Source organism: Cibotium barometz, chromosome 9 (genome assembly GCF_041138505.1).
Source record: "Cibotium barometz isolate CiBa-2024 chromosome 9, ASM4113850v1, whole genome shotgun sequence".
Classification (NCBI taxonomy): Eukaryota; Viridiplantae; Streptophyta; class Polypodiopsida; order Cyatheales; family Cibotiaceae; genus Cibotium; species Cibotium barometz.
Window position 1 is genome coordinate 24,845,388 of NC_141054.1, and position 25,172 is coordinate 24,870,559.

Consider the following 25,172-nt stretch of genomic DNA (forward strand, 5'->3'; position numbering starts at 1 on the left):
AATATACACCTAGAAATTAATATCTTAGCTACATGGGAAGAGGGATCTTACATTTTCCCCCACTTCAAGATCCGAGATGTCCTCATCTTGCAAACTAGGGATAATATTTTTTTAACTCTTCTTCTTTATCCTAGGTAGCATCCTCCTCACTAGGGAAAAACTTCTATTTGATTAAATATTCTGTTAAGATCCTATTTCTAAGGGGTTTTCTGTGATGCCCAAAACTATTTCTCGTTCCAATTCCACTTGATATTTGGTCGGGAAAAGCAACTTGCTCATCGTCTAATATATGGCTCGGATCTAGGACACATTTCTTCATTCAATAAACTCACATGAAAGACATTATGTACTTTCAATACAAAGCTAAAATGGGCATTTAAATATACTTGCTCATAAATTATGATCTACATTATTAGAGCTAGGAAGTTAGGAAGGGGGAAAATTATCTCTCAAAGGTGTAGTTCTATAAAATGTTGAACCAAGAAGTGGAAAAATGTTGAGCCAAGAAAGTGAGCTACGTTATTAGGGCTAGGAAGGTAGAAAGTGGAAAAATTCTCTCTCAAAGGTGTAGTTCTATAAAATTTTGAGCTAGGTTAGAGCTAGGAAGTGGAAAATCATCTTTGCAAAAAGGTGTATAGCTTCATAAAATGTTAGCTAAAAAAGAAGCATCTACTAAGTAATAAATTAAGCATAATTCAAATTGGTTATTTGAATGAGGTTTGCAACATTATCTTGCCTCTATTTATAAATGCCATTTTGGACCCCAATTTTGTAATAGCCTACCATTATAGGATTTAAGCCATTAGTAATAGTTAAAAGGCTACGTTATTAGTTTATGATGTCCATGTAAAGGCTAATGTTATAAAGCAATGCTTAGATGTTTGGTCTAATGTAAACATACGTGTTTAGTATAAAAGTGACCTTTAGTATAGTCTCACACGTAATAGAGAAAGCTCTTAGCTTATTTGTGTTGCAAAGAGAGAGAGAGAGAGAGAGAGAGAGCATTTTGTGTTGTGCTGCCTTTCATCTTCTTGCATTTATATGTGAGAGAGTGAGAGCAAGAGAGCAAGCCATCTTGTGCATGTGATGGAGTAACCCATTTTGAGTGACACACTTGCAAAGCAAACAAGGAGAGTGAGCGACCAAACAAAAGTAGCACAAATTAGTGTGGGTTGTTCCCAATGAGAGTTTTTGTACTTAGGATTGTCACCATTTACTTTGAGCTTGTGAAAAATGAGATTGAGTTGTGACTTAATGAGCTATGAAACTAAGGAAAATGAGGAATATGATATCATGTTGATGCTAGAAGGATTCATGAAACAATAACTTTTAGAACACCAACAGTTGATGATGTATATGAAACTAAGGAAAATGATATCATTTTGATGCCAGAATGATTCACAAAACAATAACTTTTGGAACACCAACAGTTAATTATGTATATTCACTAGAAGTAGAATGAGTTGGAAGAAAGGGTGAGATAATCTATAGTAAGGACATGGAAATGCATGGAAAGTGTCTATTTTGGAATCGATAGCTATAGACAAATTCAATGAATCCTTAAGAGGAAATACCATCTCTTTTATACAACCATTGGGAACTTCAATTAAAACTCATAAATTGGGTATTACAACCCGAGATAAAGTGAAAGAGTGGAAACCCAGCTCAAAAAAGAAATTTTGATTGCTCCAACCTCACTACCAATTATTAATGGGAATCCTAGGTGAAATATTGACTCAATACTTAAAGGAATCTTTGCAAAGCCTACTATGGGAGAATTTCCAAATATTTCAAATTTAAGATAAATTATCATAACTAAAGCAAGAAACTCTAGGGGCAACAAAATCCAGGACAACAAGATTTATACTATGGTATATTTTATATCCCAATGTGCTTATAATAGTAATAGGGTTCAAACTGGGCAATTGAAAAGATGCAGGGGGGAAGAGAGCTTGAGCTCTTGCAAGCACACACATACAAAACCCTAGTAGAGAACACACAAGGTGAGAGGCTGAAAATCTTCTTCTACTTCACTCAACACTCAACACACCATATACAAGATAAGAGTACTCACAATATAAAAGGTACTCAACCAATACATACACGGGTTCTCTATAGTGTGAACCCAACTAAATGAGCTGGCGCTATAACTATGCCAGTCTCTAGAATGGCTGTCACACAGTCTGTCATCCCACTGGCCGTATATCACCCATGATCTTACCAACCATGCCAGTGGTGTAAGTGTGGGGCCTATCCCCCAGGCGGGTCATCACACTGTCCACCGTCTCACTAGACGAGCTCGATATCTCAACACTCCCGCTCGAGCTCAACTCCATCTCATGTACACCAACAAGTGAAGCCCTAACTCTGCGGAGCTTCTCTGTACCCAATGCTTTGGTGAAGATGTCAGCTACCTGATCCTCTGTGCTGACATAAACAAGGTCAAGGTCTCCTGCCAAGACCTTCTCTCTGACGAAATGGTAGTGGACCTCTATATGCTTCATGCGAGCATGAAAAACTAGGTTCCTGGCCAACTGTATACTGCTAATGTCGTCACAAAAAATGACAACTTGTCTATCCACTGATAGACCCAAATCTGCAAAGTAGCTTTCTCAACCAAGCTACCTCACATGCTGCCATAGCAGCTCCTCTGTACTCGGCCTCTGTACTGGATAGAGCAACCGTAGGCTGCTTCTTGTTGCTCCAAGTCACAGCAGCACTCCCCAAAGAAAACATGAAGCCACTAGTAGATCTTCTATCTAAGATACTACCAGCCCAATCAGCATCTGTGTACCCATGTACACATATCTCTGTCCCAGTCTCATAAAATAGTCCACAATGCAAAGTAGACCTCACATACCTCAGTATGCGTCTCAATGCATCCAAATGCAGTTTCTGTGGAACCTGCATAAACTGACTCACCAACCCAACAGCATAGCTCAAATCTGGTCTGGTGATCATCATGTAGATCAAACTTCCTACTATGCGTATATACATAGTAGGATCCTCCAAGATCTCTCCTGAATCTGCACTCAACTTGCCATTCTGATCCAATGGCACGGAAATAGGCTTACAACCTGTCATACCATACTTGGACAACATGTCCAAGCCATACTGTCTCTGCAGTAATCCAATACCATGTGGTGACCTAATCACCTCAATACCCAAGAAATATCTGAGCTCCCCCAGATCCTTCATCTCGAACTTCTATCTAAGCAAGATCTTTACATCAAAGATCTCTGCATCATGGTCCCCCGTAATGATCAAGTCATCTACATAGATGACAACAAGCACAACCCCTCTATCACCATGTCTCACATACAGCGAGAAATTTGCATTGGCTACATGAAAGCCAATAGTGACAAGATATTCAGAAATCTTGTCAGACCATGCTCTTAGTGCTTGTTTTAAGCCATACAAGGCTTTCTTCAACCTGCAAACATGCTCGGGGTGACTCACATCCCCATAACCAGGTGGCTGCAACATATACACCTCTTCTTGCAAATCCCCATGCAAGAATGCATTCTTTACATCCATCTGATGTAAAGACCATTGCTTTGACGTAGCCACTGCTATCACAAGTCTCACTGCTGCCATCTTGGCAACTGGGCTGAAAGTTTCCTTATAATCAATGCCATATGTGTGCGCATATCCTTTGGCTACCAATCTAGCCTTGTACCTGTTTATGCTTCCATCACTGTTATGTTTTACTTTGTACACCCACTTGCATCCAATGGCTTTCTTGCCTTTAGGCAATTGCACTAAGTCCCAAGTTTCATTCCCATATAGTGCATTCATCTTCTCATCCATAGCTTTCTCCCAACACACATTTCCAACAGCCTCATCAATGCATGTGGGCTTAACAACCTGCACAACCTTTGCCATATATGCATAGTGATGTGCCACATAACCATCATAGGTGCATCTCTGCACAGGATTTTTCACTCTCCCAGATCTTTGCAACTTTTCATTCATGGCTTCCATAGCCTTCTTTACACACCAGGTGTTCTCATAGCTGGGATCCCAAGCTCCTTATCAAGGCTCATATCTGAGCCACTAGACTCTCCATCAACATGAGAATGCCCTGCAAAAATGTCAGGCATACCAAGGGGCTCAACCACTTTCTCTTTTCCTTTACGTGATGTACTAATCACATTTGCAAGACTGGTATTATGATGCAGCCTGCCAATGGTCTATCAAGAGACCCACTAGATGGGGACTCTCTTGGTCCACTCAAAGACTGTGATTGCTGACCTGCATTCTGTGCAACCACACTTCCACTCACATCAGCCCCAATAGCTTCTTTTTTAGTAGCATACCAACTGCTCATCTCATTAAAAACAACATCCCTACTTACCCTCAACTCACGTGTAGCAGGGTTATAACACCTGTATCCCTTTTGCTCAAGGGAATATCCAATAAACCCCCTTTTTTTTTCTTTTGGATCCAGCTTAGTTCTCAGCTCATATGGCACATGCACATATGCAACGCATCCAAAGACTTTCAGATGAAACAAATCAGGTTTTGTGCTAGTAAACCTCTCCTCTGGAGTTACATCATGTATGGCTGCAGTTGGAGTCCTGTTCATGATGTATATTGCTGTAGAAATAGTCTCAGCCTAATAGCTATGCGGCATATTTTTCTCTTCCATCAATGCTCACGCAATCTCAGCAATGTACCTGTTTTTTCGCTCAGCAACTCCATTTTGCTACGGAGTGTATCTGCATGTAAACTGTCTCCGAATACCATTCTTCTTCAAAAATTCAGAGAACTCATTGGAGAAGTACTCTCCCCCTCCATCTGACCTTAGGCACTTTACATATTTCCCTGTTTGCTTTTCAACCAAAACTCTAAAATTCTGAAAGTGAGTGAACACCTCACTCTTCTCCTTCATGAAATATACCCACACTTTCCTTGTGTGGTCATCAATGAATGTCACATAATACCTGCAGCCTCCCATAGACATGGTCTTCATAGGGCCCCATACATCTGAATGCACAACATCTAGTGCATTTCTGCTCACATATCTATTACGTGGAAATACATGCTTTGTTTGCTTTCCAAATTGGCATGATATTTTGATTCAGGTAATATGGCCCATGCTTTGTGAAGAACCAAGGGCTTGCTACATGGAGTACTTAAGGGATGGAAAAATCGCACTATGCCACTCGTATCAACTATTTTCGTACAACTCGACACGGTGGTGGAAAATAAAAAACAAATGCATCATGAGAGCTCTTTAACACATTCTACCGAAGGTAAATACATTGATACAATGTAATTCTTAAAAGCCAGGTTAATTTATACTACACAAAAATATAACCACTATTATTAACATCAATATATTATAAACATTCATCATGCTCAATAAAGCACATCTTTATGCAAGATGGAAATTGAGATGAAGTCGTGGTGATGCAAATCTTATAAAATTTTGAAGAAAGTGTTCGCTTTTAAATGAGCATCCCACACTATATACCGAAAATTACTTTGCATTAAGATAAATACAATGTTTAAAAAAATATCAATAAAAGTAGGGAAAGTCTTCTTTTCCCCTTCTTCTTCTATTTCTCTTCCTCAGAGAGTTTGCCCTCCTTTTCGGGGTTTTCTTTGGGTAGATCTTTATCCTCCTTTTTAGGATAGTCCTCTTTGGATAATTGTTTACCCTCGTCTTCTTCGGGTAGCTTGCCTCTATATCTCAATAAATTTTGGTGTTGGTAGCCTTCAAGAGCACATGTTTTCAAATTGGGAACTTCCTTAGCATAAGCTACATACATAAAAAATACCCTACCCTCGATGCCCACAACCTTGGTCCATGTCCAAATATACGTATAGCTTCTTTATTCTCCATCAACATGATTTTTTCTACATTATGCTATATCTTAGAATATCCTAAGTATATTGACAAATCCTTTAAGGACATTAATGGAATATGTGGAACATCTGAATACTTTGAATGGTAAATGCTCAACACATCTAGAGGCATCTTTGAAATATAGTGGCTGAGGGTTGAATCTCTACCAACAAAATTTCACCTCCACCTCAGCCAAGGAATCCATCTTTATCTACTATCTCATGTTGAAAAAATAGAGGAAAGATAATTTACTTTAAAAAAATAAAAGCCTGTAAAAAAGATTCTTATAAAAACCTCTTTGTTCTCATCTTCAACAAGTCGACTCTCCTCCCACAAGTCAATTGAACCTTGTGGAGAGATCTCTTCTTTTGAGCATGGTGTTTTTGGTAGATCTCTTCCCATATTAGAAATTCCCATACTTTCTTGAATAGCTTGAAATTCTTCTTCTATGAGGAGAGTTTTTTCTTGTTTTAAATATTTTTTAAGCACATTTCTAAAGCCCTGGGTTCATCAATGAAATTTCTCCCTGCTTCTGTATCACAAAAGCACTGAAAATTCATCAACCTCATTTGGGTCTATAAAGTTTGGAGCAACTTGACAACCCAGATAAGGAAGGCCCAAAAACATGTTGATCTTCTCATCCCCAAGCTTATATTCATGAGAATTGTAAGATAGATTTGTGATGATTGGAAGCTTGGAATGAGATGGGCCTCCAATGCAATATGTTCCATTCAAGAGGCTGCAAAAGATTTTATTATTGACTTTTTTATTGATAGCTATATTTGTTTTACCCATGCTCATAGGGTCACTCTTATAGACAAGGACATGCACACTTGTAGACTTATAAGATATAGATTTGAAAAGCTATTACATCTTATACCACTGAGTGACTATAGGGCATTCAATATCTTGAATGTGTCACCAATTAGGAAACTCAAGGATGTGGGTATTAAGTTTGAGGATATAACACATGACAGGGATACTAGAACTGCAAATCATGCAAAGGTTGAGAAGGAAAAAGAAACGATATCTTCTAAGGAAGATAGGAAAATTGAGGAAGAAAGAATAATGGAGGATGAACTGTTGGATCTTGAGAATAAGAATCTTCAAGACTTAAAGAATGTACCTAGACAACTTATTGTTCAAGTGAAAGATTTTTCTGATGATGTAGAGTACCCTGGTATAGTACCATCAAATACATATATGTTGCCAAGCGAGAAATCGAGAAGTGATCTTGATATCTCTCAATTATGCAAGCTATCTTTTTTTGCAAATTTTATTACTATAGTGATTTTTGAAGATAATAAATTGATTTATTCAGTGATTTGTTTTTTATAAGCTTCTTTTGGCCACCCTATCCCTAGTGATCTATTATCCTCTATTTTTGTTAGATCCTATAGTGTCTATTTATGTAGATACATAAACCCTAATTTTAATAGGATCGAAGAATGGTTGAGGAGATGCAACTTTGAAAAAGTGCAATATATAATTGTGCCTTATAATGGGAAGTAAGTATTTTTTTTTAAATATATCTTGCTTTGTTTTAAATATGTCTTATTATACTTCTCTATCAATGATCATTTTCTTCTCTTTATGTTGTGTAGGAGCCATTGGAGTGTATTATACTTCTCTATCAATGATCATTTTCTTCTCTTTATGTTGTGTAGGAGCCATTGGAGTATTTATCATTGATCTAAAGAAAAGAAGGACATGTTTCTTGAATTCCATGCTTGGTATGCATGGAGAAGCAAAATTGTAATTTTTAAATTAATATGGTGGTTGTGTTAAAGTATTCAAATGGTATTGGATTGAATAATCTATGTGGTTTGTTTTTTTGCGGGACATCTAAGCAGATAATAAGCATATTAGAAACCCTCTATGCTCCACTCTCATCGACAATAAAACTCCACATCAAATTTTCATTTTGCTTGCATGTTATCAGAGTATAAAATTTATAATAGATCTTTTGTTGAGAGTTTTAACAAGAACTGACATTGCTATAGGTTTTATTACAAACTGATGGAATCTTATATAGATGGAGAGTTGGTGGTCAAATACATGGAGATACATGCAGTTAAAATTTCCAATAGACATATCAGTAGTTGTGAGTATACATGCAATTAATATTTTCAACAGACACATCGAAAAGAGTAGTTGTGAGAAATTTATGCATTTTTCTTAAACTTTCATACCATACTAGTATATACTAAGATTTATGTCATAAGTCTTTATAGTCTACAGAGCAAAGTCAATTAGTATAATGCTGGACAATCGTGTAGAGCTTCCCGTAGATCTAGATTCACCACCACTAGCAATTCCACCTAAGATGGCAAAGAAGCCATTGAAAAAGATAGGACATCTCACAGTGTCTCCATTGAAATTTAGGTCATCTTCGAAGAAGAAAACGACAAACACAGAGAAGAAGGGAAAGGCTTCTCGAAAAAAATAGTCTAGGGAAAAAGAGGTTAAGTCAAAGAAAACTAAGTCCAAGAAGTCAGAGTCCCAGCCGACCAACCAATTTGAAGAGGCTTAAGCTTCTATGGACACCGACCAGCCAAAGCAAGATCCGTAGGAGTAGAAATAATTTTTGTCCTCTTGCTTTGTATCCAACCAATTTGTATAGATACCACTGTAATAAATATATATATGAAATTAATATTGAGTTTAGTTTCTCTTTTAACATTGGTCTTATACATCCTAAATATTATTAATAATGTTGAATAACTATTTTACAAAATGAATCCATAAGACAAGATATATGAGTGCAAAATTATCTTGTATTAAGAAAACTTCAAGATTATAGGGGACATACATTTTTATGACTAAAAGTAGTTTTGGATCTTCTTCCCACCGTAATACCATCTACCTAAAATTTGAAGTCTAATAGAAATTCCAAAGATGTGTGCATATCTCTCAATGTCCATTTTGCAGTCACAACAACGACAACTCTATTGTCATCATCACTCAAGTTGATCGATAGGCCATCATCACTCAAGTTGATCGATAGGCCATACTACACAAATTTTTTCTCTAAATCCAATGGCATCAAGTTCCTCTACTCTTTTTCCATCCTCAATACTCTAAGCTGATGTACAAGGTTTGTCAAGAGATGTATTCCATCACCACATAATCAATGCAAGAATTACATTTTATAAAATCACCCCTATGGATGGCTTCAATCACTTTCCATTCTACTCCAACTGCATTATTCAAGTCAGACTTAGATATATCTGTAGACAGCCGCATTGCTTTTGTCCTCTTCATGTTTTCTTCTCAAAACATGCCACAAATACGTGGAGAGGTATAAACCATGATAGGTTAATCCTCTTATAATTCCTTCCCACTGTCATAGACTTCTCAATATCCAAGACAATCTTGGATTTAAATGCTAATAGAGTACCTTTGTTTGGAAAATCCCAATCTAATGAATTTAGGCTTGGTATAGGCAAACTCTCCAATCTTCCATAAGCTTGTGGTCTTTCAGGGACAATATACTTAGTGTTGTATAAAAATATCTACTTGTTAATGAAAAAAGAAGATGGTTAATTGGAAAATAACACTTTCCCAAGATCAGCACGCATAGCTTTGAAAGTCTCAGTGAATAGACTCTAGAGGTTGCCACTCAGTGCTTGTTGATGGATAGCCATCTATCATGATGGATAACCATCTATCACATATATAACACATGTGAATAAACCATAGAATCATAAAGAACATAAATTAAATTACAAAAATATCTTACACTGAGCTGGCAATGCAGATGTTCTTCATGTCTCTTGTTGTGTATACTAGTTTGGTTTTTTTGGGATTACACTTCTGAACATCCTTGCCAAAATATTGGGCTAATTCTGCCTTTGGCTTGTAGCTGCCCTTGAGAGAAGGATTTGCGTTTACCTTTTTAATTGGCAGCGCTACCTGATCTCCCACATGCATACTAGTTTGATTATTTCAAGATTGCTCGTCTTGTAAGAGCACTAAATTATGTTCAAGTCAAGAGCTTAACTTAGCCTTGTCAAAGCATGTGTCATTGGGTCTTCCCTTCTAGCCACAAATACAACTTTCCATGTGGGTATACAAGCTCGTTCGTTGCATCCTCACTTCATTATCATAATACAATGCTCCTTGCTAAAGGGGTGAAGGGAGAGCTCTCGATGCCTAGATGGAGGTAAGAAGAGATGGTCCTTATCTCACACAGAGAAAGGGAAGAAGAGATGGTCCTTCTCTCAAAAAATGGTAAGGGAAGAAGAAGTTAATTGAAGAGGGAAGCCTACAATAAAACCTCCTCAAGCATGCATCCATTAAGCAAGCATGAATTCAAAAGCATACATGTAAGCAAGAAGAGGGGAGCCTACAATCAACCCTCCTCAAGCATGCATCCATTAAGCAAGCATGAATTCAAAAGCATACATGTAAGCAAGAAAAGGGAAGAAGGAGAGCTCATTAAGTAAACTATTGTAAGGGAATGATTGTGTATTGTTTATTATAAAAAATGACTTATATATAATTGACTAATTTTCACACTAGGCCAGCCAAACTTAAAAATGGTACTAGTCTTAAGCAACTATGTACACTAAGTCCATAGACTTTCCCTAGTTGACATTAAGCTTATGGTAAGGCTTCTTTATATGTTCCAGTGCCATCTAGGGCGAGGTGATGGGAAACTTTGGGCAACCCTGATGGGAGTAGCTTTTATCGAGGTGGCATGGAAAATGATAGGCGATGTAGAGGTTCTTTATGCCGGGCCTTCGTTAGTTGTGGAAGTGGTGTGGACCCTTCAACATGAAGAAGCTCTAGATGATGAAGTCCGCACCATGTGAGTGGTGGAAATTAGTGCCAGAACCATCATATAATAATTGGCATGGCTAGATGGAGGTTCAGGATAGCTTGGCACAACAAGTTATTGTGCTTAGATGAGGCTTTAATTGTGCTTAGATGAGGCTTTAATTGATAAATATGTCAGCCACCAAGGCAAGGTTTTGTTGGTGGTGAATTGGAGTCAAAGCCAAGGATATAGGCATAGAAGCTTGAGAGAGGTACTTGCAAGGTCGAGGGTTCTCTAAGTGGTCGGTTGTTCCATGGGCCAGGCATGCACCCATGGTTCCCCCCATCTAGAGATGTACCTGGAGGGTTGGCATTGATGAGGTTAGTTGCAGGTGCATGTGTTTATGTGTGCTATGAGATACAAGAAGTGAAAAAATTTGTGATGCTCGTGAAATATGCAGGTGACGTGTATAGGTAATGGGGGTTAATGGGGACAGAAGATGCGCATAGGTAATGGGGGCAGAAGATGTGCCCGAGTGGTTGCACTTCTCCAACATAACTGCTTTCTTCGACTCTCTCTTTGCTATTTTCTTTGACACTTGTTGCGCTTTACCAGGTGTATAACGAGGTATAAGTGGCCTAGTTTAGAGTCTGAGCATATAAATGAGGAAGACTTAATGGATGAGTGGCCTACTCGTGCAAGCAGTTAGAGTCCGAGCATATAAATAAGGGCGACTTAATGGATAAGTTTCTCACAAGGATCAAAGATCTCACACAGCAGCTTGCATATATTAATAAGGCCTATTTGGACAATTCATTTGTGTCTACTGTACTCACAAGTTTACTGGGTTTATACCAAGGTTTTGTATCTACCCTTTGGTTCATGATGAAGGGTAACCTAATGCCCTTATGTTTGATGAGTTGGTTTCTATTAAAACCACTTTGTTGGTGAACATGGTTTTGCATGCCTGACCTATTGTAAGGTGGTTTGCCATCTGTGTGAACAAGCACTTATCTTTTGTAAGACGATGCTGGAACATATAAAGCGGCCTTACCATAATAAGCTTAATGTCAAATAGGGAAAGTCTACGAACTTAGTGCATAGTTGCTTAAGATTAGTAATAGAGGTTGTACCATTTTTAAGTTTAAAAACTAGTCACTTGTATATAAGTCATTTTTTACAATAAGCAATACACAATCATTCCCTTATAATAGTTTACTTGTGATATCTCCTTCTTTCCTCTTCTTGCTTGCTTGTATGCTTTTGAATTCATGCTTGCTTGTTGATGGATGCATGCTTGAGTAGGTTTGATTGTAGGCTTTTCTCTTCGATTAGCTTCTTCTTCCCCTACTTTTTGTGAGAGAGAACCATCATGAAGGACCATCTTTTTTTGCCTCCATCTAGGCATTGAGAGAGCTCTCCCTTCAGCCCTTTGGAAAGGAGCATTCCGATGTAACAACAGTGTGCTAGCACACCTACATGGGAAGTTGTATTTGTTGCAGCTCAAAGGCAAGACCTAATGACACATGCTTTGGCAAGGCTAAGGTAAGCTCTTGGCTTAAATATATTTGGCACCTCTTCGGGAACTAGCCTAAGGCTTAGCTCCATTTTTAAATCCATTCCAAGCTATTGGGATCACCCAATATTTCTTAGTGTTGATTAGGATGTCACACTCCGAAAAGAGCCTTGGATGTGTTTATTGATCAGGATGTCATACTCCAAAAAGAGCCTTAGATGTGTTTGTTGGTTACGATGTCACACTCCGAAAAGAGCCTTGGATGTGTTTGATTGTTGATTTTGATTTCCATTTGAAGTTTATTTTAGACATTCATCTTTTGGCAAGAGAAAACCTTGGTTTTTTTGTGATTTACGTGAAATTGGAGCCCAAGAGGCTTATATTTCATTACTTTGATCCAAGAATTAGCTTAGTAATTGTGATTAGAAGTAAAATCCACTCCAAAAACATGAGCATTGAGCTCCATTACTAAATTAGAGTGAAATTATCAATTTTTATTCATGTATTTCATAAATTATTTATGCACTGTGGTATTGCTAGAGTAGAAGCATGCTAAATCATTTAAAAATAAGCAAAAAAAATAGTTAATTAGTTGTATCATAATCTTTAATTAGGTTTAACAACACTAAGCACACCCTATCAAGTCTTAAAAATCATAAAAAGCACAAAAAGCTAGGTCAAACCAGCTCTCGGCAGCGGGTAGGAGATATGAGTCCATAGTCCTGCGTAAAATGATGTAATTCTAGACACGTGAGCCATGAATTTGGAGACGTGAGTCGTGAGAAGAAGCATGCATTGTGGTACTGTTAGAGTCGAAGCATGTTAAATCATCTAAAAATAAGCAAAAAACACTTAATTAGTTGTATCGAGAGAGAGAGAGAGAGAGAGAGAGAGAGAGAGAGAGAGAGAGTTTCAGGATCGTTTACCTCGGGGATCAGGAATTTCTTTAAACGGGTAAAAATCAAGCTACAATTGATCCTTGCTAAATTAGATGTTATTGTGCGTGTCTTGATGCTAGTTCTAAAGATCTATTCTATTGGCAAAGATGTTTGTGGAGGTAAAAATAGTCCATGCATGGCATTTTGTGGACCAATATTATGTTCCTTATAATAGAGAGAGAGAGAGAGAGAGAGAGAGAGAGGGAGGGAGGGAGGGAGGTACTATATGAGGAATGGATACATAATTATTGAAATAAAAAAATGGAAAATAAATTAAACGAAATATATTTTAGGCATGTATTATTGCATTTGTGGCGTTGCTGCGTATCGAGGGAGAAGAGAAAGGCAGCAAGTCAAGGGACGATCAAATCCAGGTGAGTCCCTAGCTCTCTGCTGTTCATCATCTAGGGCTTTTTGCTTTATGTGTTTTGCATCGTTCATTTCAATACAAGCGATTGGGCGGTTTTGGTACTCTGCAAATCTTGCAGAATGTGTCCGATCTAGGTTTTTGTTGAGGTATTCTTAGTGGGCGGTGCATGTGCTTTCTGCTTTTTCGAGTGTTTGATCGAAATCGTGCTTGCTTTTCTAAGGTTTGGGAAAAAGGAAATGAGTGTGTGTTTCTGCGTGCTTTCTGCGTGTTTTCCAGGTTTTCTAGGTCTGCGTGCTTTCTGTTTTCTAGGTTCCGTCTTTGTTGCTTTTCTGTTACTGAAAATAACCGATTTAGGGACTTTTTGCTTCAGGGATTGAACTTAGTTGCTTTTCTTTGTTAATCCATAGGTTTTGACAAACTTGATCGGCTCAATCTCAATCAGGCACTTTATTTGTGCTCAAAGTTCTAGTCCAAAGTATGGACAGCAACAAAGATGCAGCGCAAAAGTGTCTGAACATCGGAAATCAGGCTTTGAAGGAAGGGGATAAACCCCGGGCACACCGGTTCTTATCAAAGGCACAAAGGTTAGACCCTAGTTTACCTCTTGAAAGCTTGCTGTCATCTTTAGCCAATGAAATGAGGGAGCAAGATGCAGAGCTTCCTCCGCGTGAGAAACACACCCCCAAGGATTCTTCAGGGGAGCATGAGGCAAGCAGTTCAGGTGTGGGAACAAGTGACTGCAATGGCAATGCTGCTCCCAAGACCGCCCAAGAGTTCAGTGCTGACCAGGTTGAAATTGTCCGTCGCATCAGAAAGATCAAAGATTACTATCAGATTCTTGGGTTGGAAAAGGAATGCTCAGCTGAAGAGATCCGAAAGGCCTACCGAAAGGTCTCTTTGAAGGTCCACCCAGACAAAAATAAGGCTCCAGGGGCTGATGAGGCGTTCAAGGCAGTTTCGAAGGCGTTTGCTTGCTTGAATGAGCCTGAACTCAGGCAAAGGTACGATCAATATGGCCCGGAGGAAGCTCATGAGGTAGCTCAACAACAGGCTTTTAGGCAGCGTCGTAGAAATGGCTTTGTCTACGAGGACATGTTTGATGCAGATGAGATTTTCAATTCCTTTTTTTACGGCACACCCTATGCAACTAATGGGTTTCAACGGGCACAATTTGTGAGGACGCACAGGGCAAACGGTGGACAGCATGGTGGGCGGGTACATACCCGAGAGGTCCAATTTGGAGGTCTGCTAAATTTGCTACAGCTGCTACCCATTTTGGCCCTCTTTCTACTGAGCTATTTCCCGTTTTCAAAGCCTGTTTACAATCTAGAGCAAGTTGCGCCATACCAAATCCAGTATCGGACCACGGAGCACTCGGTGCCGTTCTTTGTGAAGTCTCAGGACTTTGACAAAGATTACCCCCCAGGAAGTCAATCTCGCAGGAACATTGAGTCCCAGGTAGAAAGAGATTACACAGAAATTCTCGGGCACAACTGCCGTCGAGAGCTGGGGTGGAAGCAGTGGAACCCTTCAGTGAAGACACCTAACTGCGACATGCTGAGGAAGTTTCATGTTTATTGAGGTTTATTGACTTGCCTCTTGCTTATCATTTCTTATATAGAGTGTCAAGTTTTACAGCTTTTCAATAATTCATGTTGTAAGACTTTTTCTGAAACCAGTGAAAACAGTGCATTCAGTATGTCAACAGTGTCTTATTTCATGATCTTTGCAGCAGTGTTAGGTTAATCAAGGTCGTAGAGTTACCCATGCCTGGTTTTGTTATCAAATTTAGGGAATTGGTTATTATCTTGCAAAGTATGAGCAGGTTGCAGGTGAAGTACAAGTACGAGCAATTCTGTGGGTTGTGCCTTGGTTTTATAATCAGATATCTTATGTAAGATCCTAAGAAGTGAGTAGAGGCGACAAGAGGGAGTATGAAGGGTGGCGTCCCGACAATGGAGCCTGTGCAGCCCTAGACACATCAATAGCCGGTGGATGTGGCTGCTTTTTAGTCAAGGGGTATGGACGGTCTGATGTTGTTAACCCACCCTAAGTGTTGTCCTCGTTGAAATCCTATCTCTGGGTATGCACATGTAACAGGCCTTTTTTGCCTCCATCTAGGCATTGAGAGAGCTCTCCGCATTCCGATGTAACAACGGAGTGCTAGTACACCTACATGGGAAGTTGCATTTGTTGCGGCTTGAAGGCAAGACCCAACACACATGCTTCGGCAAAGCTAAGGTAAGCTCTTGGCTTAAACCGCGTTGGGAACTAGCCTAGGGTTTAACTTCATTTTTTTTAACTATTCCAAGCTATTGGGATCATCCAGTATTTCCCAATGTTGATTAGGATGTCACACTCCGAAAAGAGCCTTGGATGTGTTTATTGATCAAGATGTCACACTTCAAAAAGAGCCTTGGATGTGTTTATTGATCAGGAAGTCACACTCCGAAAAGAGCATCTTTTTGCCTCCATCTAGGGATTGAGAGAGCTCTCCCTTCACCCATACCTGGTTTTGTTATCAAATTTAGGGAATTGGTTATTATCTTGCAAAGTATGAGCAGGTTGCAGGTGAAGTACAAGTACAACCAATTCTGTAGGTTGTGCCTTGGTTTTATAATCATATATCTTATGTAAGATCCTAAGAAGTGAGTAGAGGTGACAAGAGGGAGTACGAAGGGTGGCATCTGACAATGGAGCCTGTGCAGCCCTAGACACATCAGTAGCCAATGGATGTGGCTTCTTTTTAGCCAAGGGTTGTGGACGGGCTGATGTTGTTAACCCACCCTAAGTGTCGTCTTCTATCTCTAGGTATGCACATGTAACAGGCCTTTGTAAGGAGTGGCACGTGTACTCAGCTTTTCTCCAAGAAAACAACAAATTCACAGGTAAAACCTTGATAATATCTGAAAATAAACAAAAGAGCGCTTGGAGGAGTCTTGAATACAAATTGTTAGAGCTAGAGAGCTCTTGTCTTTTTACAATTTATAGTTCTTGCTATATAAAAAGATACTTTTTGGGGTAAAAGTGAGTTTTAAAGCGCTTTTGGGCAAGAACTATATAAATTCAGCTATTCTCTCATTGTTGAGACATGTAAAAAGACGAGAGAGCTCTTTAGCTCCAAGAATTTGTACTCGATACTCCAAGGGGTTTTATCTAACATAACTCGAAGGGGGTAGGGGGGTTGGCCTAAGGCTATTCCGACCCCTAGTGTGGTGTTCTCTCTCTACTCTCTCTCTTTCATTTATTTTCAGATTTTCTTAAGGTTTTACGTGTGAATTTGTTGTTTTCTTGAAGATGAGCTAAGTATCCGTACCATAGCCCTTATGAAGGCTTTTTACAACGCATGTTACCTTGCATGCATAGTGGGCTCTTGTTATCTACTTATCATGTTTGTGTGATTGTCTATATTTTTAGAGCAAGAAGAGAGACTTTTTCCAGGCAAGCAAGAAAAATTGTACATTGTATACAGCTTTGCCCAATATCTTGGAATGAATGAGTGATTGATTTAGTTTCATCTCTCTCTGCATGAACATTTGATGTGCTGTGAATGTGTGCATGAGTGGGTGTATTATTATGGGGAGGAGATAAAATCAAGTCATTCAACTGCTGACTTATGCATTGAATGAGCTTATGTTTATTTCCATTTTTAAATATGGGCAAACTAAAACATGCACAATGCTTCTTATTGATTATGCTTCTCAGTTGCATTAAATTTAGCATTTTCCACTACTTTTTTCAAGCTGATGTTCTTATGTTGCATTGCATTGCATTTCATGCTCATTTACACGTGTTTGAGCCAAAAACCGCCATCCGCTACCTGTAGAGGTCAACCAACAGGACCAGTCTCATGAAACTTGTGACCATCTCAAGCTTGCCACAATCATCAGCAACAATTATGGTCCAGCTTCCTCATAACTATTAAACGATTGAACTTGTGCTTAATGAAAGTGTAGGACTTCATGTATATACTTTCTTAGGCTAGAAAGAGAGTGCTATGGACTATTTTTAAGTTATGGTTGGTCAAGTGTGGTTAGCTAGCAAACTTAAAATGGTAAAAGCTATCAAGGCTCTTGATGTTTCAAAAGAAAAAGGAGCAACTCAAGAAACAAGAAAGCCCATTCTGAGAACATTAAAATTACACCATGGAGATCAATGTAGCAATGGTATGTTCCCTTGATCCAAGCCATATTATTCATGCCTCAATTGAAATGTTGTTTCCATCGATAGAGAGTCGAGACTACACAGAGATGTATCTTCCACTTAGAAGTGACTCAAAGGTCTTCTATGAAAGCTTCAAGGAATTTTTGTAAATATTCCTTGTATGTTGTGCACATCAATCTTTGAAATGTTTGTGTGGTATTAGATAAGCCAAAGACATAACCTTTGTATACATATGTTTTACCAATTCAACTTGGAAGCTAGTCTATATGATGACCAATTCAACTTGGATCATCTATAGACTAATCTATATGATGACCAATTCAACTTGGAAGCTAACCTATATGATGATCAACTCAACTTGGATCGTGTAGAGACTCTCCGAACTTCTAGCCAATCAGTCACAACATTGGATGAAAGAAAAATGACCCAAGTTTTTGCATTTTCTAAGAAGAAAAGAGCCATCTATGAATCACAAGAAGAATTTAACCAATGTCACTTGGGAAGCCTAGACATTGGACTAAATGTGGGTTAATCGGTTTAAATTAACCAAGCGAACGATAAATATCTTAAAGTAATGCATAAAAGGTATAAACTTATGTCTCATCTCCTCAACAACAAGTAGCTACAACTCAAAGATCAAAACCATAGGGAAAGCTTTGTGGGACTTACCTTTGCAAAGCAATAAATACAAAGAGGTAGCAAAAGATGAAGAGAGAGAAATAACAATAGCAACGGAACAAGAAGTGTAAGCAAAAGAAAATAAAGCCTTGGAGAGCACAACACAAAAGACAAAGAGAGAGAAATAACAGTAGCAAGGGCACAAGAACTGTAAGCAAAAGAAAATAAAGCCTTGGAGAGCATGACACAAGAGCTCCATGTCAAGGAAGAAGTGTTGGTGAACCTACAAGGTGAGGTGACAAGTTTAAAGACCATGCTTGCCAAATAAAGCACAAGGGAAAGCTCAAAGAGAGTTAGAGAAGTAGGAGAAAAGAAAAGGTTCTTCAGCAAAAGGGATCAAATGGTACAACAAGCTATGCTAAGCCGAGATAAAGAAATTAAGAGTCTATATACAGAGTTAGAAATATCAAGGGAAGTACATCCCAAGGCAACCTAAAGGTCCAAGGTGTTAGCAATAGCAAGGATGGTACCTCCCAAGGCAACCTCAAGGTCCAAGGAGCTAGAAGAATGCCTTCATCAAGTTCCAAGTGCTAACATTATTTAAAATTGTTTGCATAGTACTATTATAGCACTAAAGACTTGTGATTGTTATACTATTGTCTACTTGAAACTAAGGAGCACATGTGTTTATGTAAGATACAATTACTCTTAAACTGATATAGATAAGAAGATGCCAATATGAAGAACTTCCATGACCAATACAAAGAATCAACACAACTTTAAAGAGAGTTATTTTTTATAGTAATTAATAGACTTATGTAGACATAATTAAGGGAGATTCTGGTGAAGGATTAACTAGAAATCTTGTTACACATTGTTATAGTAATCTAAATAACTATAACTATATATATATATATATATATATATATATATATATATATATATATATATAGTATAATTCTACGTTAAACTATCCATAAAGGAAAACTTACAAGCACATTATCTCAACAACCTCAAATCTAATGGAGATGAGATTATGGGCACAAGTACCTCATAGTGCTTTATAACTTTATGGAATACGCTCCCTCCAAATTTACCACTGATACTTGGCAGATTTGTTTGTGAAGACTCTCCTATGAGACAAGTTTGAAGCTTTCCTAGCACAACTCTGTACTTCTAGTGTCAGCTCACCCATTGTTCACATCATCACTCCAAGGGGGATTCATAGCCATATTTGGTAGTGATATGTGTTAACACACTAGGACTAGCTAGGGAACTTTTTTCCTCTTTAGGAGGTTTGTTCCCCCATGCTAGTATACACCCATCTTGGGGTATACTTATCATCTTTGTACAACACACATTCATTATCTATCTATCATCTCATTGTATGATCCCTTGAGCTTCTCCACTATTTGTGTTTGTGTTTACACGCGCATGCATTCTTGCAATCCTATTTCCAATAGTTTACAGTCGTTTTTCCCATATTTGAGTCCATTGAGTCCATTTTTTATGTCAAGATTCTGAAATTTTGCACTTGAAAAAGTTTATAATATAATGATTACTTATGTGTGTATGTGTGTTAAAAAAAAGGTATGGGGTATGGGAAGCCCTCAGAAGAAGTCGTTATACTCTTGATAGTCATGTTTAATCAATATTACTCATGTTTACAATTGATATTACCATACTTATGTGTGTATGTGTGTTAAAAAAAAGGTATGGGAAGCCCTCAGAAGAAGTCGTTATGCTCTTGATAGTCATGTTTAATCAATATTACTCATGTTTACAATTGATATTACCATACTTAAGCCTTCTAAGCCCATTTTTAAAGTTTGAGTCATGAAATTTTATAATAGATAAATTTTTATAATATAATGGTGACTTGTGTATATGTGTGTTCTGTGTGTGTGTGTGTGTGTGTGTGTGTGTGTGTGTGTGTGTGTGTGTGTGTGTGTGTGTGTGTGTGTGAGAGAGAGAGAGAGAGAGAGAGAGAGAGTTTATAGAGGAGAGAGAAAACCTCCTCGCTCCTGAGTCATGAAATTTTATAATAGATAAATTTTTATAATATAATGGTGACTTGTGTATATGTGTGTTCTGTGTGTGTGTGTGTGTGTGTGTGTGTGTGTGTGTGTGTGTGTGTGTGTGTGTGTGTGTGAGAGAGAGAGAGAGAGAGAGAGAGAGAGAGAGAGAGAGAGAGTTTATAGAGGAGAGAGAAAACCTCCTCGCTCCCAAGCCCAAAGAGAGTGTGAGAGAGAGATATTAGGTATAAGAGAGGGGAGAGATTAGATTTTAGAGAGGAGAGAGAAGATAAACAAGAAAGGAGAGAGAATAAGAAACTCTCCAAATTATTTAAAAAAACTAGAGATCTAAAAGCTCGCCATTTCTTATCAAAAGCTCACGAAGAAAGTCGTAAAAAAATCACACCCATGCATTGTATGCTTTAGAAGGTATGGGTCCACGGACAAAATCAATGTCCCTTTGTACAATATTGTCAATGGTATGCATAACATCAAGTTATCCACCACAACATTTCAAAGGGTCTAAACAACATCAATTCTACATAATTTTGACATGCGTCCCTTTTTTTAGTAGTACACAATATATTATGCCAATTATGTTAGTTGTAACTAAAATCTATCCAAATTTGGTCCTAAATTTTGTTTTTTTGACAAGTAAGCATCCTCACCATCAACATCATCTCCTTTGACTCCTACTACAACTAGAAATTGATGTTAATCTCCATTAAAAAATATGTTATAACTTGATTTCCTATTAATGATAGAGTAACACTTAATTAGTACTACTCATATACCAAAATGATTCAAGGGGGTAGTAAGCCAAGGCTATAAGAAATCATTTTTCTTGCTCTAGGTTATAACCTCTTGCAAACCCTACTTCTATGCAACTTCTACACAACCAAGATTTTAACAAAAAAACTCCTTACAAACTCGCCTATTTTTGCTAGTAACATGTTTGAGTTCTCTAAAAGTAAGAGCTCATCCATGTGGACTCAAAAGGAGAAGAGACCACAACCCCCATCACACTATTCAAAAGGCTCAAAAATAAAATGGAGAGTTGGATTCAGAAGGAGAAGAGACCACAATCCCCATCACACCATCCAAAAGGCACAAGAAACAAAAAGGAGAGTTGGACTCCTCCTTAGGTGATGATCTTATGGACTAACCCAAAGGTGTTCATATCACAAGTTCATAATTTTAAAGGAATAAGAAACAAAAAGGAGAGTTGGACTCCTTTGTAGGTGATGAGCTTATAGAACAACTCAAAGGTGTTCATCACAAGACCATAGGCATGGTTGAGGGAGAACTTTTACAGTGGCCCACCATTCTGCCAAATGTTTTTATGTATATTCGAGTTATCAACCATGAACAAAATTAGGTTTCTTAGATGATAGATTCTACCATGGGGCTATGGACATCCAAAGGTTGGTCGAGTACATTTCTACTTATAATCTCAACCATCACCAAGCAACCAAAATAGTAACAAATGATGACATAAAAGGAGGTGGCCACACCATACATCTGAATAACACATTTTCCTAACAATAGACCAAGGATACACATCCATGGGCATGATAAAGTGAAAAACATAGAAGTTTTTTGAGAAGGAAAGACTCTTCTTTCTTCCCTCATTATTCGAGACTAGTTCTTCCCTAGAAGCGGCGCCATTTGTTCATGTCTAATAACTTTCTTTCCCTCTTATAAGGAATCATAGGATAATGGCCAAACCACTTATCTTGGATTGTGGAAGGAATAATTTTCTTATAAGGAATCATAGGATAGTGGCCAAACCACTTATCTTGGACTGTGGAAGGAATAATTTTCTTGCAAAAGGAATCATAGGATAGTGGCCAAACCACTTACAAAAAATAATTTTCTTGCAAGGAATCGTAGGATAGTGGCCAAACCACTTTATCTTAGATTGTGGAAGTCCCAATTAGGAGAGGCAAGAAACGAGGCCAAGAGGTGTGTCGATCCCTCTTGTTTGAGCTCTTCCTCTACTCTCAATCCTATAAGGTAACCCTTGTTTGAGCTCTTCCTCTACTCTCAATCCTATAAGGTAACCCTTCCAATGGCAATGGTTAAGCTAGAAATCTTGAACCACTCTCGTCTCCACTTTAGATCAATCACTCCCTTACTCAAGCTAGAAAGCATGCACACTCAACACACTCCAAGCACAAACACAAGCATGCACACTACTATAAGCAAGCAAGAAGGTAAAAGTAGAAGAGGAGTGAAAACTTTGCATACTCAACACACTCAAGCATACACATAAGCATGCACAATACTATAAGCAAGAAAGAAGGTAAAAGTAGAAGAGAAGAGTGAAACCTTTGCACAAAGAAATGATCGATTCTCCCCATTCACATCATCAAAAGTTATATTTATACATAAGTGCTTTGTTTGGCCACACCACCTAGCTTGAGTTCCCATTGCTCATCTCTATTTATACATACAAAATTTATGGATGGGCAATTGCTACATCAATGGGTCCCATGGCCATACATAATGTAAAATGCTCTTAGGCTAGAGGCGGGGGTTTCCTAATGTACCGAAAGTGTGAACAATTAACACATGAGGATTTCGCATGTTTGCTTGGTGGGTCTTGTAAGTTATCTATTTTTATTTTATAAAAGAAGTCAACCCTATTTACTAGCTTTAATTGGCTATGTTCATGTTGTATCTATTGTATGAATCCACTAGCTTCAATGTTGTTGTGATTAGCTATAATGCTTGGGTCAGCATGACTTGATATTTTCATACTTTAATTCCTATTGGTTATGGCTATGATTTGTGTGTTTTTATGAGCGGATTTGTATGATTGTATAGGTTTTCTTTGTAACCTTAATTCCTATTGGTTATAGCTATGATTTGTGTGTTTTTATGAGCGGATTTATATGATTAACTAGGTTTTCTTTCTAACCTTAATTCCTATTGGTTATGGCTATGATTTGTGTGTTTTTTATGAGAGGATTTATATGATTAGATAGGTTTTCTTTCTAACCTTAATCTTTTTATGTTTCGTGTTATTAATTTGATCTATTCTTATCTCATGGGAGTGATGAAATGAAGAGAAAGCTCTCCCGCGTGTTAGTGAGGTAGGTTATCTCTTCACTTGGTTGTTTTTATCTTTATCATAAGCATTTACCTTTCATTAATTAGCAAATTAGTGTACATTAGTATTTGTTTAATAAATTTTTACCAAGTTTCGCTTGATCTAAGCATTTATCTTTGTAGTTGTTGTTTTTTGAAATATTGAGTCCAAAATCATGGCATTAGAGTGTTTCTAAGCATCATTATAATGTCAAAAAACCCCCAAAAAAAACATAAAGGAAAACCCTAAAAAATCAAAAATCAAAAATCCTCAAAAGATTTATTTTTTTCTCTCTATAATTTTCGGATCATCGAGACTAGGATCTAGAACATCCTCTACATTCAGATCATGAGGATCCAAAATTCAGATCATTAACTAGAGTTAAAAGTGGGTTGTGTATGTGATAATCACTAGCAAATGGTCTTCATTTCCACACACGAGCTGTAAAAAAGGGGGTTGTCAAGATACCAATCAAAGATTCTTTTATAAAAGGGTATAAAGTTGTGTAAAGATACTCAGAAACCGATGATAACTAAAGTCTTAAATGCATTTTTGGATCATTGATCCTGAATCCAAATCATCAACCATTGATCCTAATTTTAGATCATCTCGTTTCTAATCATTGATCTAACTTTCATATCACCCACTTTCTGATCGTGCGATTTCTAAGTCTAGATCTTTGTCTATTTCAGATGGACAATGTTAATTTTTTATCATCCGATATCCACATCGTTGCCAATATTTAGATCATATAATATCCAATTCTCGGATCACCTATACCATTTCAACTCATTTGAGATTTGGATCGTCGGTTTGGGATCGTTCAAGATTTAGATCATTTATGATCTGGACTAATGATTCAAGATCTAGATTGTTGACCTAAAACACCTAGATCTAGATCGTTTGATACTACCTGCCTAGATTTCTAGAAAGAAGAAAAATAAAAAAAGAAGATAAAAAATCATATTTGTATTGTTTTGATGAGTCATGCACATTTTTTTCATTTGCATGTCAGTTTATCGTTTCATTTGCATGTCAGTTTATCGTTTCATTGTTAAGAAAACCTTAAAACTATAAAAAACCTTTAAAATAATAAAAACTCTATAAAATCACAACACTCATAAAAAGAACCTCAGAAATAAATTTTAGCACTGGATTAGGTGTTTATGCATTGTTATCAGTCATACAAATTGTGCAGTTCTATTCTAACTCGACCTTCGAATACAAGACTTCATTTCTCACACATTGACTCACGCATTAGTGTTAGGGAGTGGTGTTGGACTATACATAGAGTTGACCTACCTAATTACGCAAGACTCTAGCTCAGAAGAAGACCAAGAGTCCTTCATAACAAAAGATATTAGATTAGTGTTGTAGGGGTATAAACCCTGTAGAGCTTCCATTAGCTAGAATGGGGTCTAGTAAGCGCTAAGGTATTTGGTAAACCATCAAGGAGGGCTAGAAGGTCTCTTGTTTCTCACCAAATTAAAGAGAGATGAGCTATTTTGAGAATGCAGGGGAACGAGTACATACTCAATTGACATAATGCTACAATTATCACAAGACTATAAAAGTCCCAGTCTAGATTGACCATAACGGGGTGCTCTTAGAGTGTGGTCACTTCAAGAATTTCTAGGTCATTTACTAGAGATTCTAGATAACACAAAAGTCGTCGTTGCTATGCACAATTTTGTGCAGATAATATAAAAGGAAACATTTATATCCCTCCTCCTGTACCAAATCGTTTGGTGTACCAAATAGGACACAAGGACCTCATAGAGTCTACAAAACTTCAAGAGCTCACATGGAGTCTCAACCTCCAAATGTTATAGACATACTCT

The 25,172-nt window shown here is 37.8% G+C and overlaps 1 protein-coding gene across 2 annotated transcripts; it reads left to right on the plus strand.

The window, feature by feature from the left end:
• Window positions 1-13,317: 13,317 nt before the first annotated feature.
• On the plus strand, window positions 13,318-15,145 carry LOC147635363 (chaperone protein dnaJ 49-like). Of its 2 annotated transcripts, none has more exons than XM_086802606.1 (2): window positions 13,318-13,444; window positions 13,848-15,145. In XM_086802606.1, the coding sequence occupies exon 2, from the start codon at window positions 13,918-13,920 to the stop codon at window positions 15,019-15,021; it is 1,104 nt and encodes a 367-aa protein (XP_086658732.1). In that variant the 5' UTR covers window positions 13,318-13,444; window positions 13,848-13,917; the 3' UTR covers window positions 15,022-15,145. The 2 variants fall into 2 exon arrangements, with proteins under 2 accessions (XP_086658732.1, XP_086658733.1); XM_086802607.1 differs by having other exon boundaries at window positions 13,367-13,444; window positions 13,883-15,145.
• The last annotated feature ends 10,027 nt before the right edge of the window (window positions 15,146-25,172 follow it).

Bases quoted from the DNA above. Each gene is read 5' to 3' on its own strand.
- LOC147635363 (XM_086802606.1), top strand. From the start codon at position 13,918: ATGGACAGCAACAAAGATGCAGCGCAAAAGTGTCTGAACATCGGAAAT.